Source organism: Cryptotermes secundus, unplaced genomic scaffold (genome assembly GCF_002891405.2).
Source record: "Cryptotermes secundus unplaced genomic scaffold, Csec_1.0 scaffold1244, whole genome shotgun sequence".
Classification (NCBI taxonomy): Eukaryota; Metazoa; Arthropoda; class Insecta; order Blattodea; family Kalotermitidae; genus Cryptotermes; species Cryptotermes secundus.
In genome coordinates, this window is record NW_019733849.1 from 307947 (window position 1) to 327565 (window position 19619).

Consider the following 19619-nt stretch of genomic DNA (forward strand, 5'->3'; position numbering starts at 1 on the left):
CCCAGGTTTGAATTAGAATCCGTAATTTCCCGAGTGTATAGACCATGAGTTACGAAACTAGGCCTGCAAACAGCGTTCGGCATTGAGACGGTTGCTCACTGTTCGACTGCTCGCAATACGTCTCACTTCTCCCATTATCTATACGGGCCCCGTGACGCACTTCTCGTAACTTAACACGCGTCAAGTACATACACCTCGTTTCCGACCATATGTCAGAAATGGCGACCCGGTTCTCGCTCGCGTGTCAACATTAGAAGAAGAAAATAGACAAGATCACGTCACTCAAGTTGCCTGTGGGCCACAGACACCGCACATAGGCAATACTTTGCAACCTTCTGATCACCGTAGTCACGTGCTGTTTTGCAACTCTTAGAAGAATGGATCGTGGATTCGAGTCCCACTCGTAGCATGTATATATGGTCGCGACTTCTTTCTGTATCTATGTCGTCATCCATAGACAAAGGTCTTACGATGAGCCGAATTCTACCGGCCGTCCGTTTAAATTGCTGCTGCTGGCTATTACCAGCAGATCTATTTCAGAAATACAAGGGTTGGATAAAAAGTAGTGGCAACACTGCTGTAACATGAAAGATGTGCGTCAGGTGGCACTAGCGCCGTCTGTAGCTGATAGCAGAAGTTCAGTTGAAGTAGTGCAGTGAGTGGCTCTGGTTGTGTTTCATTGGGTTGCATTGTGCATCGTCTTGAAGTGCAGGAGCCCAGTTCAAGCGCCCTAAGAACATGTTTACGAAACAAGAACAACGTTCCTGGATAAAAACTGAATTTGCACGAGGTCGTAGTGCACAAAATTCTTATCAGGGACTGCGAGAAGCATGTGGTGATGCTGCTTTGCCATGTCGCACATTGGCACGAAGGCTGAAATTGTTCTGTGAAGGGAGGGATGCCATTCAGGACGACCCCATGTTGACAACCACACAATTCATCTTCTTGCGTCTTTGCTGGATGTCGACCGTCGATGGGCGACGTGGGAGTTAGCTGCTGAGGTAGGCGTATGTCACAAAACCGTGCTCCACATTCTGCACGATATTCTTGGATACCGAAAAATTGCAGCGCGTTGGGGTACCCCATACAATGTCCAAGGTGCAACAATGGCAACATTATGCAATTGCGCAGGATTTGTTTGACCGGTACCAGAGGGAAGGTGACGACTTCCTTGGAAGGATCATCACTCTGGACGAAATTTGAACGAACGAACCGCACTTGAAGCGACAATCAAATGAATGGAAGCATCCTGGCTCTCCTAGTCCAAAGAAAGTGCGCCCTACACAGAGTAATGTGAAGGCGATGTTCACTGTGGCATATGATACTGATGGAGTGATACTGCACCACACTGTACCTCAACGACAGACAGTAAACGCTGCCTTCTACTGCAATTTCCTGCGTAATCATATTCGTCCAGCACTCAGGAGAAGCGACGACACTATGCTAATATTTTGAGTTTGATTATTCTTCAAAAAAAATCTTCAGTCGTGTGAAGCCTACAGTAACTCCGCTTTCGATGAAATATTGGAGTTAAACAAGAGAAATTTCAACCGCGTGTTGATCTATTCGAGCACGAACAATGTCTTCATTATTTTAGGAGCTGTTTATGAAGAAAGGACTAATTTTCTGTGGAGGTCATGTCTGTCTCTCTGTCTGCCCATCAGTCAATCTGATCAACCTGCCTTTGTCCGTCCGCTCTGCCTCTCTGACATAGTAGCAGCACTCAGACCATTAGACAGATTTCCTTAGAAGTCGACGTAGCAGGACTTTCACTGAATGTCATCAGCCAGTTATGATGTTCGGCATACTGATCTACAGGGGACACTCGGTAGCGTGATTGGCTGAGGCAATATGCTACAAGCCAAACGGTGGAGAGTTCGATTCCCGATGAGGTCATTGGATTTTTCAATTGACCTAACACTTCCAGCCGCACTATGGCCCTGGGGTCGGCTCAGCTTCTAACAGAAATGAGTACCAGGAATACTCCTCGGGATAAAAGGAGACCGGCTCGAAAGACTGACCTCACCGCCATTTGTGAGCCCGACGTTCCACATTCCTATGGGTCTCCATGGCCTGTTACAGGGTCAGCTTTAACTTCTACTAATCTACAATAAAGCCTGGTTTATGTATGGCTATCAACTGAGTTTCCCATATATCTCATAAACCGTCTCACACATTTTCTTGAAACTAGGTACGGAATAATTGTACAAAAATTTTCCCGAAGATTCCTGTTTTGAGCCATGGGCCTAACTGATCCGTAGTAAAGCGCAGTTTCCTTATGGCCATAATTTCAATCATTCAATGATGAACGGGTGAGTACACGAATGTGAACAGGCACGTCAGAACCTCGTGTAACGCAATTTATGACGTGGCCTCCTTGGCCCACTTGTGACAGTTACTGTTCGGAGCGTCTTGTTTCACATATGCAGGCACCCGGGCCTGCTCCAGACAACCCGTACGGTTAGGAGGTGGGATTCTGCGCCCCAAGGAATTGGCCTCAGACCTCGGGGACAGAAAACTCGTTTGGAAGAATGTCATGCATTCGGTAAGCAACGTCACAGAAGGCGCAAGTCCTGTATGTCGAACAAGACCTCTGGTATGACAGTTTGGTTTCCCCATCCTGTGTTGAAAATGTGATGATGATGATGATGATGATGATGATAACATGCCTGATAAATTGTTGTAGACACAAAGGAATTTATCGCTTCCGGATGAAGATGGATGGCGAAATGTGAGTCACGATTCCATATGGCAGGTTGGGAAATTCTGTTCCTGAGACATGCAGAACTTGCTGGGAGTTGTGTCTTCTCTGTGCAGAGAATGTATTTTATTTTAAGACGCTCTGTTATCTTGGGTGTATTGTTTGCCATCTTGATGTTGACAGGGAGATAAGGGAGGACACGTGTTCCCGTCTGAGAGCGAATGCTTCACTTAACTCTTTCTTGATATACTGTGTCTAAATCATCTTCGAGGATGCATTAGCATCGATAGAAATATTGCTGGCAGGTAAAATCATCCATCAGGAATGCTGGCTTTTGGACTTTGTCCATCGTCTGGAATTACAAAAAGCGAAAAGGAACACAGCGTTTCAAAAAATGGATCTGTTTCCGTTCCGAGTTAAGGGGGACCATTAGAAGGATCTGAACTCAGTTGCAGATAGAAAAACAGAAAAGGTAAAGCCATCCCTGTAACAGGCCTTGGAAATCCATAGGGCTCTGAGACGTCGAGGATCCCACATTTTCTAGACAATCGCTCCCAGATTGCGGTGAGTTTGTCAGTCTTACGCTCTGGCCGAACTTTACCCTTAGTAAGATTCCTGGAACCATATCTGTTAGAGGCTGAGTCGACCCCAGGGTCCATATTTGCAGCTGGAAGTATTAGAGAAATTGGAAAATCCAATGACTTCGGGAATGGAACCCGGTATATTCCGGCTTGTAGCATAGTCCCTTAACCAAATACGCTATCGCTTGCTACCCTAGCTGGTGTTAGAGAATACGAAAGCTTACACTCTTTCAAATCTTAAAGCACAGCAATCTTCATAGTGACTGCCGTCAGAAACTCAGACCTGGCTGACATAACTAAAATACATCTCAAGGTTAAGTCCCTAGATGAAATTATTGGGGATCGTCATTGTGGTATTAAAATAAACAGATCAACTACAAATCAGATCTTTTGCATTCGTCAGATATTGGAGAAAAATGTGATTAAAATTAGAAGGTATATCAACTATTCATAGACTTCAGGAAAGCCTGTGTTATGAGGGAAGTATTGTGCAGTGTTCTGTTAGAGTTTGGGGTACACATGAAATTAGTTAGGCCGAATAAAATGTGTTTAAACGAAACATGTAGTAAAGTCCGTGTAGGTAAACATTTGTCTGATAAATTTCCTATCCAGAATTATCTAAAACAAGGAGATGCTTTATCGCCACTCCTTTTAAAATTTGCTTTAGAATATGCTATTAGGAAGGTCCAGGGAAACCAGGTGGGGCTGAAATTAAACGGAACACATAAGTTGTTGGCCTATGCCGATGATGTGAATCTACTGGGTGATAATGTAGATACCATAAAGAAAAACACACAAACTTTAATTGACGCAAGTAACGAGGATGGTCTAGAAGTGAACACAGAGAAAACTAAGTATATGTTGCTGTCTCGTCACCAAAATGCAAGGCAAAAGCATAACATAAAGATGGCTAACATGTTTAGGAAATGTGGCACATTTCAGATATTTGGGAACGACTATAACAAATGGAAACCTCATTGAGGAGGAAATTAAGAGTAGATCGAACTCGGGTAATTCAGTTACCATTCAGTTCAGAACCTTTTGTCTTCTAGTCTGCTGTCTAGAAACATAAAAATTAAAATATACAAAATTACATTTTTGCCTGTGGTTCTGTATGGGTGTGAAACTTGGTCTCTGACATTAAGGGAGGAACATAGACGGAGGATGTTTGAGAACAGGGTGTTGAGGAAAAGATTTGGGCCGAAGAGTGATGAAGTGACAGGAGGTTGGACAAAAGTGCATAATGAGGAGCTTCATAACTTGTACTCTTCACCAAGTATAATTAGAATGATCAAGTCAAGGAGGATGAGATGAGCACGTTATGTAGCACAAAAGGAGATAAGAGGAATGGATGTAGGATATCGGTGGGAAAGCTAGAAGGAAAAGGACTACTAGGAAGACCAAGACGTAGGTGGGTGGTTAATATTAAAATGGAGCTTAGAGCGATAGGATGGGATGGGATGGGATGGTATGGACTGAATTTAAAAGGCTCAGGATGGTGTCCAATTGAGGGCTCTTGTGAACACGGTAACGAACCTTCGGGTTCCGTAAAATGCTGTGGAATTCTTGAGTAGCTGCAGAATTGTCCGAGTCTCAAGAAGGGTCAGCTGCAAGAGTGAATATATAAATATCTGAGACCAGGCTTTGTGAGTGGAGACAACAAGAAACAGATCCAGTTTTCGAAACGTTCAATTCTCTAGTTTTTTTTTTTAAGAATATTGGACGATGGACGAAGTTCGAAGACCCAGTAATTCCAAATGTTGTACACCATCGTCAGAACTCTTTAGAATCAAAATCCCGTTTAATTACAGCATAACCAGAAGATGACAACAATAAACTACACTGTTTCAATCGGTATTTCGATGTCGATCTTTGCCGAAAATAGTTACCTCTAGTTCATTTTTACTGTAATATGTCCACTCGATCAGGGACAACGCTAACCTCTTACCTCTGTTTAGTGCGGAGATTATGAATGCATGGTGCAATACCTCCACACAGTACATCTTCATGACATTGTCCTTAGAACAAGAACAACTTTAGTTTCTGCCTATAATAGGGGGGGAGGCGGAATCCGAACATAGGACCACATAATTTCGGCGCATGCGTTCTAAATGGGATAGGGTTCCCCAAAAGTAAATCTTGATTGGCTTTGTCAGCAACGTCTTGAAGCCTGAAAATTTAGAAATTTACTTCTGCTTCACAAAACAACAACAACAACAACAACAACAACACACACACACACTTTCTCAATTACAGACATAAACCGGTTAATTCTGCGTGACGTCACAGAACCTGTTTGTTCCGAACATCATACGAAATGTACTTGTCGGCAAAATGCAGTGTGTTTAATATTTGTTTAGTTTGTTACTATACGTCGCTGGTAGTATCTATATTATGTAGAGTCAATGCTGGGTTGGATTTATGAGTAATGAACTTGAAGGAAACGCTCGTGGCCTACCCAGAGAAATATCCAGGAAATTTCTGGGAAGGAAGAAGAAAAGCACAAAAAGAGCTCATTGAGGACAGCTGTTATCACGATCAGTCGCTGCTGCCCCTGTCTGCTAAGACGTTTAATGCTAAGAACGGTACGCGTCATAATCATTGTGCTGCACAGGGCTAAGTGGTGCAACAGAGTAAGAAGGTGATGACTGCGCAACCGGAAATATCAATCATACCATAAACCGAGAGGACACACTCCCTGGCAAGTGAAGTAAGCGATAAGGCCCCACAATGGGACGCAATCTGATAAATGAGGGACGTAGACTTCAAGTTACATGGGGCCATGGGTGTTAAGTCCGTCTTACCAGTGCGCATGCTCCTTGAAAAGGCGGCAGGTCAAATAATCACCTACGTTTAAGAAACCGAAAGTTCCTTCATTATTGTGGCTTACACACTCGTTTCTGGGAAAAGGTCGCGAAACAGGCAAGAGAACGATGTCCGTTGCCAGGCGACAGATTCTTATTAGAGAACGGTTCGGTAAGAACTTTCCCGCACCAACGAATCGACGCGCAACAATGGAGGTGTTATTGAAAGACGATGTGTTTCTGCGTGGTCCGTGCCGAGATATCATAAGCAGGAAGCAGGGTTACAACTTATTCAATTGGTATGAAGCAAAACCTCTGTGGAGGCGGGGTGGAATACCTCCACTGTGACCCTGCGAGTCATAGGAGGCGACGAAAGGGGAGCCCAGTGCATGGAGATATAACTGGGCCACCCCTTTCCTAGGAGAATATAAATAGAGTGACCTGGCCCTCCGGGTTGGGGAGTCTCGAATATGAGACAGTAAAATATGGTCATGAGTCCCGCGGGACTCGGACCTGAGAATGACTGCAATGGAGAGGACCAGCAGCAGTTGTAAACGACAGACCCATCCTATCGTGAGAGAGGATGGTACATAAAGACTATGACCGCAAGTGTTCAGTTGGAAAAAAATTGTTGGTCGTGAGTCTCAAGGGGCTTGGCGCTAAGACGAACTGACTGGCGGTAAATCGCCAGTCGTAAAGTAACTCTGACCCTCTGACAACTTATTCAGTTCTGTACGACAGTCTGAAGAAAAGAGTCAGTTGTTGAGTATTAGCCAGCAGGCAACGACATGATCACAGAAGCTGAAGAATATCCACTGTTAAAACCCTTGCCAGGAAACGTCTAGATTGAGAACGCTTTATGTTTGTGCTGTAGTTGGGCTGTTAATTAGGTTATAGTTACTTGTAGTAACAGATTGAGAACTCTAGACTGTGTGGTCTAGTGAACTGTAATAAAAGAGTGAAAATCAACGATAATTTTCTAAGTCTTTGTAGTTACGATCAGTAAATGGTCAATAACCTCAATATCCAGTACAAGCCTCGTCTATAGTCATTAATACAATTTTCACAAAAGTCCGCCATTAGGCCCCATGTTGAGTCAAGTAAGGTCAGTTATGCCTTATCTAAGATCCAATTCAATATTATACTTACGCATTTTGCAGCATCTTCTAAGTTCATTTTCAGAACATTCCAACCAGAAATCCAACTCCTATCAATTAGGTTGTAGGCATTTTAATGACATACTAATTAAAAAATAGGCGTCTGAGATAGGTTGTACATGTAGTACGTCTGATGACACCAAAAACCCTGGCAAAATATTTTTAGGGGAGATTCAGGAAGATAGACGCGGGTGAGAAAAGAGACAAGATGATTCGCAAAACAAAGAAAGGAACTGATGCATGACAGTTGAGTGATGGAACAGGCAGAGACTTGAACAGACAAGGTGCCCGTAGTGCTCTTGTCTTCATTCATATTTTTCTGGGGGTGCAGATATATAAGGAAAACATCAGCTTGTGCAAATTGAGGATACTTTCTGGAGGTCACTGTCTGGAAATTGTAATCTAATCTGAAGTAACAGATAAACTGTTTATCTTAAGGACTTATCAAATATTCCTGAATTGGCAACTCCTCTGATTTTCGTCGTAGATTACCTTTTAACGCTCTTAAATTAGTTTAATCTCAGATATACTGTGACATCCGGTATGCAAGATTGGGTTGGATTGTTCTACTGGGGTACACAAGCTTTCAAAATGCCTTCTTTATTCGGAATAACTCTCTGTTCTTGTACTCATTCGAGAACAGCCTTGTTCTTCTAAAGCTTATTTTACTCCATATATCTCAGTGCACAGAAACAGTTCCTCTTTGTCAATCTAATGGAATTTGATGGGAAACATTCAGTGCTGCTCTTAGCGAGGTAAATTTGTAGGTTTATTGGATCTAAATGATTGTGACGATGGCATAATAATATAACTATTGCATTTCTGGACAGTATCAATCGTCCTGTTTTTGTTTAAAACACACAACGTATCGGAGCCTGGATTCTGTCACCGTCTTCGGTGGAGCCTATTCAGTTGTTCCCAATCGACAGAGCTAGTACCTACCCCTATTCTGATAGTACTCTGATTTTATCAGCAATAGCTGCGAAATAATGCATTGACATAGGAGCTAGGCTTCATGTGTCGAGTTCTTTTAAAGGTTTTTAAATGTTTTCCTTAAATCTCGCAGAGGATTTATGGTGTGCTTGGTGTATATACATTATATTGTGTTGGTGCTGGTGTCCAGCGATAGGAACTAGCTCTATCGACTGGGTCCAACTGAGTAGGTTCCACCTGAAGACGGAGAGAGAATCTAGCCCCCCGGAACGTTGTGAGTTTTATATAAAAAACAGGGCGATGAATAATGTTCAGAAACACAATAATTATACTGTAGGTATAATGTAGGTAGTTTCACAAGCACCCAAAACTATGTTAGATAATTGTACAATATTTCCCTCCTAACTGAATCATAGGCTTTCCTGAACTCTATGAATAGCAGATGTACTGTCTCATTGTACTCCCAGTCTTTCTCCAATATCTGACGAATGCAAAAGATCTGATCTGTAGTTGATCTGTTACGTCGAAACCCACACTGATGATCCCCAATAATTTCATATGTGTAAGGACCTAACCTTGAGAGAAGAATGTTGGTTAAAATTTTGTATGTAGTTTTTTTAATTCGCTTAGTGGGGGTGGAGTCCAACTGGGTCCACTCGGCACGGCGGCCACTGATTGGCCTATTGTAGCGTGCCCCAGGTGATTTAGATGATGAAGAATTTGGTGGAATGAAGATTGACAGGGGAAACCGAAGTACTCGCAGAAAACCCGCCCCAGCGCCACTTTGTCCGCCACAAATCCCACTTGACCAGACCCGGGTTCGAGCCCGGGCCGCCGCCGTGGGAAGCCAGCGACTAACCACTTGAGCTATGAAGCGGCCGTGTATATACTTAATAGCACTGATATCCCACTCTGTGGTCTAGTGGTTAGAGTTCCTGGCTACAGATCCAGAGGTCCGGGTTCGATTCCCGGGGCTACCAGATTTCTTTCTGAGAAGTCGTGAGTCAAGAACGGGGTCCACTCAGCCTCGTGATGATAACTGAGGAGCTATTTCAAGGAAACGGCGGCTCCGGTCTAGAAAACCGAAATTAACGGCCATGGGGATTCGTTACGCTGACCACGCGACACCCTCTGTCCGCAAAAGTTGGCACTAAGTTCGCCGAAAAGCGGCAGTCGCTCGGTAGGTATATTTCGCTTGCGGACTAAAATCACGGAGTTTGTTTTTGTTTGTTTGATATCCCACGATAATTACTACAGTCACTTTTAACATCCTTATTGTGAACTGGTACAATAATAGACTCCTTCCACTGATCAGGCAATTTTTCCTTATGCCCAATAGAAGTAATTAGCTTATGGATCTTAGAACGTAATATTTCGCCTCCGGCTTGAACAAGTTCTGCCGGAATTTGATCACTACCTGGCGATTTATACCTTTTCAATTTTGCGATAGCACTTTCAATCTCAAATGGCTAGGATCAGGTACTAAAGGCCTTCGTCACAAACCAGAAGTTAATATTTCAATAGTCACTGCTGTGAGGACCTCACATCCGGCAAATGCAGTTGAAATAAATTTGTAGATATCAGTGATGATGTCATGTTAGTGTCATATAGAAAGTGTCCAAGGAGGAAATTTTAATAATCTGGGAGGTCATAGTATCGGTAATTTCAAGCAAAGAACTGCATATATACAGTGCGTACAATCAAGTGCGCGCCGCGGCTGCAATTTGCCGTGAGTCATACATACCACCGCAGAACGGATGCAACTCCTCCCCGCGACTGCAGTGCTCCTACGCCGATGGTTGCATAATCGGAACCCGAGGTTGCATTAAACAGTCAGTCTTTGTCTTGCTGTGGAAGTGGAGTGGAATGTTTACAGCTGTCGACAGACGGTGGAAATGAAGTTCACTATTAAACAGCGTGTGTTTATTGTCGAAACTATTGCAAGGAAAAACATTTACAGAAAATTCGCACGTAGGTTTCGTCAGAAATATCCTGACTCGCCAGTTCCCACAAAGTCGTGTGTAAACAGGCTTCTGAAAAAGTGGCGGGCCACAGGTTCAGTGAGTGACAAGAAGAAGCAATCGAAGAGAACTGTGCTGACTGAAGAAAAGGTTAAGGATATTCAGGCAAGATTACAGATCAGTCCTCGAAAATCGTTAAGACGCTTAGCACAGGAAACTGGTGTTTCGCTAGGATCTGCTCGCACAGCCACAAAGTTAATCAAATTTCGCCCGTATAAAGTAACAGTTGTGCATGAGCTGAAAGAACCAGATCATGCAGCAAGAATTCGTTTTTGCAACTGGCTGCTGCAAAATGTACACGATGGAATAGTGGATCCTCAGCTTCTATTCATGACTGATGAAGCGTGGTTCCACGTTGGTGGCCACGTCAATGCACAAAACGTAAGAATATGGAGCAATGAAAATCCTCACGCTATACAGCAAGTGCCATTACATAGTGAAAAGGTGGGTGTGTGGTGTGCTGTAAGCCCGCGGCGAATCATTGGCCCCATATTTTTCCACGATACCGTGAACTCTGATCGGTACATTAATGACATACTGAATCCCTTCTTCGATCAGTTGAATGCCGAAGAAAGACAATACGGGTATTTTCAGCAGGACAACGCTACAGCACATACGGCTAATGCATCCATGGTCGCAATACAGGAAGTGTTTGAAGACAGAATTGTCAGTAGAGGACTGTGGCCTCCCAGATCCCCAGATCTCAGTATTTCTGATTATTATCTTTGGGGCAACCTGAAGCAAAAAGTCTACAAAAATAATCCCCGCAGCATTGATAGTCTTCAAAATGAAATTACACGCGTAATTCATTCAATTACCGTCGACGAACTGCAGAGAGTGTCGCGTAATTTATTTGTGAGATGCGCGGCATGTTTGCAAGCAGAAGGAGGTCACTTTCAGCACCTGTTATAAACCACGGTAAGTTATCTTTTTACTGTATTCTTATAAATGTGTGCATGTAGAGCAACTGATGGACGGAGACTCAGCGACACCACTACACTCACGCTATCGGGGAACGGCACTGCAGTCGCGGGGAGGAGTTGCATCCGTTCTGCGGTGGTATGACTCACGGCAAATTGCAGCCGCGGCGCGCACTTGATTGTACGCACTGTAGTACATGTGTCCTATTCCGAACGGTTTCCGAGATAGAGCAATTTCACTGTACAATACACAGTACACTGTACAGACTAGCAACACTCAATGTCCTCACACGATATGCAAAGTGCACTGATGTTGACGGTGGAATTTTCGAAAATATATTATACTGTTCCAACTTTGTCACAAGAGCAATAAATACCGGTATTAGAAACAGTACGTAATATCTCTTCCTTATGAACAGTTTTGAAACTGTACAGTGAAATAGCGTTATCTCTGAAACCTTTCGGAGTAGGACACATGTACATATACACTTTTTGCTTAGAAGGACCGATGCTATGACTTCCAAAAATACTGAACTTTCTTCTTGTGACATACTGTACAAACAGGGAAGTTAATCGATATGGGACTTCTTATCGATATAGGAGCCGTGCTTAACGATATCAAATCGCTTTGTTGGTTTATGAAACTTCAAATTGTTCAATTATCTAATTGAATTCAATCTTAGATGTCCATTTCCATCTGCTGTATTACAAATTGTCCTACACACACACACTTCAATTACATTGGATAGCTTTCTATGTTAATCAGATTATTATGAAGTTCTTTTAATACACAATGTAACTATATCCCGTTCTCTGCACAGTATGTTGCATTTATTTATTTTACATAGCAGTCACAAGTTATTCATATATTTTTATCTGTGTAATAATCAACTCTATAGATACCCCAAAATGTCCACAATGGAAGGAGTTTCCTTTTCAGTAATTTCGGACCAACGCAAGCAATCGTATCCTGCCAAGAACTTACGCGATGTACGAATACGTCGCACTCGTATCGATGTAAAATTTTGTATTCGATATTATGTCGTATCGATTTATCCATATTAACCGAGAAACTTATATTCCTATGTATTCATGTTTTGCCCATGTTAAATGAGTCCCTTGCCCCCATGGAAAGGCATGTCCCCAGTCTGGCAGCGGAGGAGAAGACGTCCAGACCTGAAGGGTATCTGAGAATGTATCCAGCAAGATTAGAAAGCCGCCAGCCGCAACGGAACGCAGTTCTCACTTACGTTCTTAGCATGCTTTCCTTATACTAAAAAACTGAAAGTAAACTTAAGCCATCTCACTGTTGTGTGTCTGTGTATCTCCCCATTGTCTGCTTTCGAATAGCTGAACCAAACTTTATTAAACTTGTTATGTATGTCATGGCACCTAAGCTCACCTGAAAGTTCTTCATAAATCCCTCCCATCTATCTGTTCGTCTATACTTCCTCTATATTCCCTTGTCGTTGCTAGGCAACGGTTCGGTGAAAACTTTACCGCGGCAACGAATACACATGACACTATAACATAATTATAACATAATTGTTGGACTTCGATCAATGCAGCCCATATCGGATCAAGGAAATTAGGCTATTAGTTCTTCCCAGAACTTTTTAATATGTTGGAATTTTGATTTCTCATTCAAGTTAGTACAAATTATACAGCTCAAAAATTTATACTGTTCTTAGTTTGTTTATTGTCATGAATCACGATTACTTTTGTTAATATATCTGATACGTTTTCTAAAGTTGCCGTGGTTACTATTGGTCATCATGATTATAGTATTTCTGTAGTGATGCTAGTCTCGCTTCGCCCACACGCAAGTCTGTCACGGTTATTAACTTATTCTTCTCTGTAGGCTTCTTCTGGTGTGATATTGGTCCCTAGTCTTTAGTGAGAGCTTCTTTTTGTCAGAAGTGTGGTACATGTATACAGTTCATGTTCATTTGTATTGCAGACACAATGACATTAAAAAAGTGGCATATATTCGGTGGCAAAGGGAAGTTCAAGCTGTGTACTCCGGTGGCTGGGACATCGGTCGTAGAAGTTTACAAGGTAAGTAAAACGAGCAAGCTTAACTAATGTCTTGACCCCTGCTCGGTTTGTATGATTTCTGATTGTGTGTATTTGCATGATGAGGAATGTGGCTTTGCTGAAAGGACAAGCCGTCCTCCTGCAACTGAAACACTGAGCGTGACTGCGCACGAGCCTCCACTAAGAGTTTCGTTGAATACTCGACACTGTTGATTTCTGCTGTACAAGTGCCGTGACAAACAAATCAGTCTTTAAAACTGTGTTTTTTGGATGGAAATTTGTTGCATCGAATAGACCCAAAAATGTGACGACGGAAGCGGAGTCACTCTCCGAAACTTTGCGTGTCTTTAAGATCGGAAAATGGAGACGAGTTCCATCTAATGGACTAAACAGAGTAGATTTCATACTTTTGCTCGAAGACAGAAACATATCCAGCTTATACACAGTGGTTCCAGGTTCTGTTAGATCTGTCTTAGCGGCCTCCATAGTCTAGAGGTAACGTTCCCACCTCATCACTCGTGGTACGCGGGTTCAAATACCCGGCTGAGGTCGTCGAATTTTTAAGGGCGGAAAAATTCAGGGAACAAGTCCTCCGGGAGGGACTTTAAGCTGTGTGTCCCGTGTCGTAACTTTACGGCACGTAAAAGAACCTCATATCCCCAAAGGGGATCACTGAGCCAAATTCCAGGACGTTTCCCGCCCAACAATAGCCTCTAAGGCCTCTGATAGATGGGGGAAGTATTATAGACACCGCTAAGCAAGTGGCCGAACTCGCTTGCTCGGCGGGACTGATGGTACGCACCATTTATCGGTAGGGTAAAGAGACTGGTAGAATATCATAGAGGGAAGCACAATAGATCAAACTGGTCGCGGTGCATGGGGAAACCCACCCTCTCTAAATAACTAACTAACTAACTAACTAACTATCTCTGTCTTCATTAAAAATACAAGACGTGAATTATTTTAAAAGAATCACTCTTTTTATTCAAAATAGTCTTCTGAATCAGTACATGGCTGGAATTGATTGGAAAGTTTTCGAAAACAGTCACTGTACTCCTTTTGTGGAATCGCATTTGAAACTGCGGTAGATTCCCTTTGGATGTCCCGGATGGTGTCGTGACGGTCTCCTTTCATAGCCAACTTAACTTTTGGGAACAACCAGAAATCTGCTGAAGCCAAATCTGGCGAATACGGAGGATGATCAAGGATTGTGATCCCTTTTCTGGCCAAAAAATCGCTCATGATCTTCGATTTGTGGGGTGGGGCATTGTCGTGGAAGAGCGACCGGGAACCTTGCTCTCAATATTCAGGTCAAATTCGAAGAATTCTCGCCCACAGACGATCGAGGATTCCGAGAAAATAGTCAGAATTCACTGTTTGACCTTCTGGCAGAAATTGACAAACTGTCAATAATTTTCAATTATATCTTCCAGTTTTGTTTCCACCAATACCGGTAGTTTTACTTTTAGCTCAGTGTCCATACACGGTGCCAGAGATATTGTATTTCCCGGTAAATGCACTTCTCACTTTAACGGAGACAGACTTTTTCTGTACGACAAAATATAACGTACCCGTTTTGTATCTGACAGAAATCTGAAGGCTACCCGCTGCAGCTGAATGGCCATGCGTCAGAGACAAGCGAGCCGATTCCTCCTGCTTCCCTCTGCACTACCGCAGAAGATCAGCCAGCTGTATCCAAGAAGTCGGATGGTACTCCCGATACTGAGCAACACGACAGCGCGCACAACGAAGAACAGCATTCCCTTCCCAACCAGAGGAGGGACGAGGTGTCGGCCGAAGTGCCCAAGTTGGGAGTATCTGGCGAGAGTCACCGCGCCACGGACTTCGAGACTCCCACCTTCGAGAAGAACAAAGCGTAAGTCGGCAGGCGGAGTGTCTAGTTATTTCACTGATGCCTTTTCCTCGGATGTGTATGCCCTAAAATGAAAACTGTTTGAGTCCTATTTCTTTTCTAATTGCTACATCTATTTTTTTAACAAGCCAAAATTACATCCTATAAGAAGTTAGACATTGATGTCCGATCTTTCAGAGAGCCTGACTGTGGTACTGATCATTGTCTGGTTGTGGCAGAATTTAGGGCGAGACTGGAAGTAAGTAAACAAACAACACAAAAATTTGATATGGAGAAGTTCAGTCTCAAAAAAACTAAATGAGGTAGAGGCTCTCAGTTAGAAATATCAAATAGGTTTTGACCTTTGAAAAAATTTTAAATGATGAAGTGTATATTAATAGAGCTTGAGAAACTCTCGGAATATAAACATTTCAGCCAAAGAGAGTCTAGGTTACTACGAATTGAAGCAGCATAAGCCATTGTTTGATAAAGGATGCAAAATTGCAATGGTTGCAGGATGCAAGCGAAATAAATGAGGATATTCTAAACAGTGTAAGGCAGGAAGCTAGCAGATATTTGGGGGGGGGCAAGCGAGAATATTTGAAAGACAAGAATAATGATTATAAAAGGATAATTAGTTCCGTCCAGTGTGACTGATGAAGTTGTTTTCTCCTTTTCAAAATTTGTCCTTAACATGTTTCGGTCTTATATACTATCTTCAGAAGGATATCAATACAATTAGAAACCACTATTACAATATGTCACATCAAAAGAATAATGAACTTGCAAAACATACTAAGAACAAGAACATTTAGATTTATATAGAGGAGTAAATGAATTTAAGGAGGGTTAGCAACCAGGAAGTAACTTAGTGAAGGAAGAGAATGGTGAGGTGCTTGCAGTTTCCATTAACACTTTGAATAGGTTGAAGAATTTCTTCTCTCAGCTATTGAAAGTACATATGGTCAGTGATGTTAGGCAGATAGAAATACATACAGCTGAGACATTAGTACTTGCGCCTAGTCTTTCTGAGGAAAATTATAAACTTCCAGGTAGAGATCCCATTCAGATAAAATTGATTCATGAACTCATTAATTCTGTTTGGAATTAGGACCCCAGAATAGCGTACTTGGTATAGAGTGGCTATGGGCTGCACAACCAAGAGATCGGAGTTCGAGTCCAAGTAGGTGCAAGAATTTTCTCTCTTCCACATCGTCCAGACCGGTTCTTGGGCCCACCCAACCTCGTACCTAGTACTTTTTCCCTGGGGGTAAAGTCGCAGGGGCGTGAAGCTGACCACTCACCTCCACCTAGTGCCGAAGTCAAGAAAATGTGGATCTATACACCCGCTCCTCCATAATCCTTCATGGCATAGTGCTTAATTAGTTAAGCACAGAGGCAACTTTACCTTTTATAAGGAAGAACTGATTCAGCAGTGGAAGGAATATATTGTGGTATATCTGCTGTAGGCCAGAATTGTGAAGGCAACAGAGACAGCCGTTGCTAGGGAACGGCTGTCCAAACATGCCCGTTGCAAGGCAACAGCTTTGTAACACAAAACAATGAAATAATTTGGAAGCGGTATTCTCTAAGCGCTCAGCGTCAGTAGCTACATGATGCAGCAATAAAAGAACAGTTGGGAGAGTTGTCTTCAACACGTTTCATGCCGAGGCTGCATGAGGAGTTGGTTGTACGTTAGTGCAGCAGTTGGAAGCCACTTAGTTCAGCTCGGGAGCTGCAGCTGAAAGGTGTCAGTCAGCTAGGACAGGAACCATTGGACACTGAAGCCGATGGCTCTACCAAGCATCGCAGTTAAGATTGAGAACTCTAGTCTGCATGTGATAGTCATTCGTAGAGTGTGGTCACGAGTTGTGTGTTTAAGAGTTCAATAAATCCGATTACCAATCCTATCCCTGTCTATACTCACTCTATCACGTGACAATATTATCGTACCAATTTACAAGGAGGAGGATAAACTGACCGTAGTTAATATTGAGGCATATCACTGTCATCAACTTCATACAAAATTATATCCACTATCCTTCTCTTACGGTTAGGTTCATATACAGATGAAATTACTAGGGATCATCACTGTGGATTTTGTTGTAACAGTTCAAGTACTGATCAAACATTTTTGCATTCGTCGAATGCAAAGCTACTGAAAAAATGCTGCGATTTTATGATCTAATGCCACATAAGTAACAGTGTGTGACACACGCTTCAACACCTCTTCAAGCGCAATAATGATGCAGGACACTTTACATTCATTATGTTAAAAAACATGGAAAAGTAAAGGTGTATGTGTGTGTGTGGGGGGGGGATGGCAGAGTCCTAAACTAATTTTGCCAGATAAAATTGAGTCCTTGCTTTTCTGATTACTTTTCAGTACACAAGAGTTGATTAGGAGAGCGATCTTGGAAAATGACTTCCTGAAGAATTTGGATCAGGGGCAGATACAAGCTGTTGTAGAGGCAATGTATGCCAAGGAATATGAAGCAAACCAAAATGTCATTACTGAAGGAGAAACAGGTTAGTTTCACAAATTTTAATTGCGAAAGTTAAACATAAGATGTTTGTTCCTGTTAGTAAAGCAACCAGGAAATAAATGTGATTACTGTCTAACTTATGCTGAGATCCCGGTAGCCAGAGGTTCCATGTCCTTTATTTAGAGGCACTTCTTAGCATTCCCCTATAAAGGTAACTTAATAAACTCTCAATCATAAACGCATGCCGCCAGTTCCAGATTTAAGTAAAAGTTATATACACTACAGCTTAGTACCTTAAAATATGGGGAGCCTCCAAACACTAAAAGAAAAAAATCGCTCATGAGATAACATGAAATTCTCTTGTAAAACACAGAAGGTAACAAGTGGCTTACTGCAACTTATCAGATTGGAGCGATGGAAACAAGATTCACAGTAAGAGTGGCAGCAGGCAAACACAACTTAGGAACTACCATTGCTCCTTGCAGATCACCTGTTTGATTCTTTCCATGTGCAGTTTCCATGTATATGGACATACACTGCATTCTTACCTATTTGAAAGAAAAGCAGGGACCTCATTTTGTCAAAGTATTAAATCTTAGGGCTTCACAAAATCTTAATACGTCCTTGCATGCAGAAGTTATGAAATAAAGTTCTCAACATCATAGATCATTGCACGAGACAGATGTGGGTGAATGGTTTCACATTCTGACTGCTCGAACCATTAAGAAAGCGTTTTAAACTTTGGACACAAGGCTAAATAGGTACAAATTCTGAACATTGTGGTGTAATGAAAAATCAAAATGTAATTTCACTTTTTCTATTCAAAATCTATGTATAAAATTAATTCAGTTAACTGTAATGGTGAGACTGAGTCCACTTGGTACTGTGGCCAATATTGGCCTATTGTACCAGCCCCAGATGACAGATGATGGTGACTGTGGAGCAGTTGGTGGAATGTAGATTGGCAGGGGAAACTGAAGTACTCGGAGAAAAACTGCCCCAGGGCCACATTTTCCACCACAAATCCCACATTACCTGACCTGAGTTCGAACCCAGACTGCCGCAGTGGGAAGCCAGGGACTAACCAGCTCAGCTATGGCACAGCCCAGTCAACAGTAAATAAATGCCTTAAAATAATCATAGAATTCTGTACATGCAGTTCTTTTTCAGCTGGCGTGCTGGTATAAATGCAACATATAGTTTTTGCATACTGGCAGACTTGTCAAACATGAAGGGTTCCACATCTGCTAGTGCATTTTGTTTCAAACTTTCTTTTACCCCCCCCCCCATTCCCCCAGGTTCTTCATTAGAGCCTGGCAAACTTGATTCTTGTAAGAAAATGGCTGTTTGTAGATAAACAATATAATTTGCCCAACAAGTGGATCATTTCAACATTTATCTGGTGGTATTACACAGGCAAAAAAGTGGCTAACATCGCTCAAACTGGTTGATGTATCAGTCTGTCACAGAGTCCCAATGGAGTAGGAGGATTTTAACTATTCCATAGATTCTGACAATGTTTTCTTTCTTTCCTGCCACATGGTAATAAGCAGTTGATTGGTGTATTACATGATTTTTCCTGTATATTTGTGTGTGTTTTTTTAAGTATTGTAATACATCCTACTGAATGTTTTTGTTGTAGGATCGCACCTTTTTGTGTCAGCTGAGGGAGAATTTGAAGTATTTGTGGGTACTAAGAAAGTTCTCAACTTTGGGCCAGGGAGGGCATTTGGTGAGCTTGCAATACTCTACAACACCAAGCGCAATGCTACCATCCGAGGTAAAAGTGTTGCTTTCTTTTTTTCTTTATTTCATTTTCCCATAAATCAAAATACAGTTATACAGGACTTGTCATATCGCAATACTATCAGCAAAAAACATATACAGTGGAACCTCGCTTAACAAGCATAATTCGTTCCAGAACCTTACTTGTAATGCAAAACACTTGCTAAGCGAAACAATTTTTCCCATATAAATTAATGTAAAATACGATAATGCGTTCCATGCCGAAAAAAATACTCAGAAAATTTTATGTATAACGTTTATTCAAAGAAAATTATATATACATTGTTAAGGGGCGTGAATCATCTTCATCTTTTCTTCTATGCGGAATGAACCAACCTGGAA

At 42.1% G+C, this 19619-nt stretch overlaps 1 protein-coding gene across 1 annotated transcript in view; it reads left to right on the plus strand.

The window, feature by feature from the left end:
* Positions 1 to 19619, plus strand: part of LOC111868313 (ATP-binding cassette sub-family C member 9) — a 206824-nt gene that overhangs the window by 159598 nt on the left and 27607 nt on the right. Inside the window, exons 30-33 of the mRNA XM_023858858.1 lie at positions 13078 to 13175; positions 14744 to 15030; positions 17393 to 17535; positions 19135 to 19272. Of these exons, the coding sequence (XP_023714626.1) occupies positions 13078 to 13175; positions 14744 to 15030; positions 17393 to 17535; positions 19135 to 19272 (666 nt within the window). The remainder of the gene's footprint in view (positions 1 to 13077; positions 13176 to 14743; positions 15031 to 17392; positions 17536 to 19134; positions 19273 to 19619) is intronic.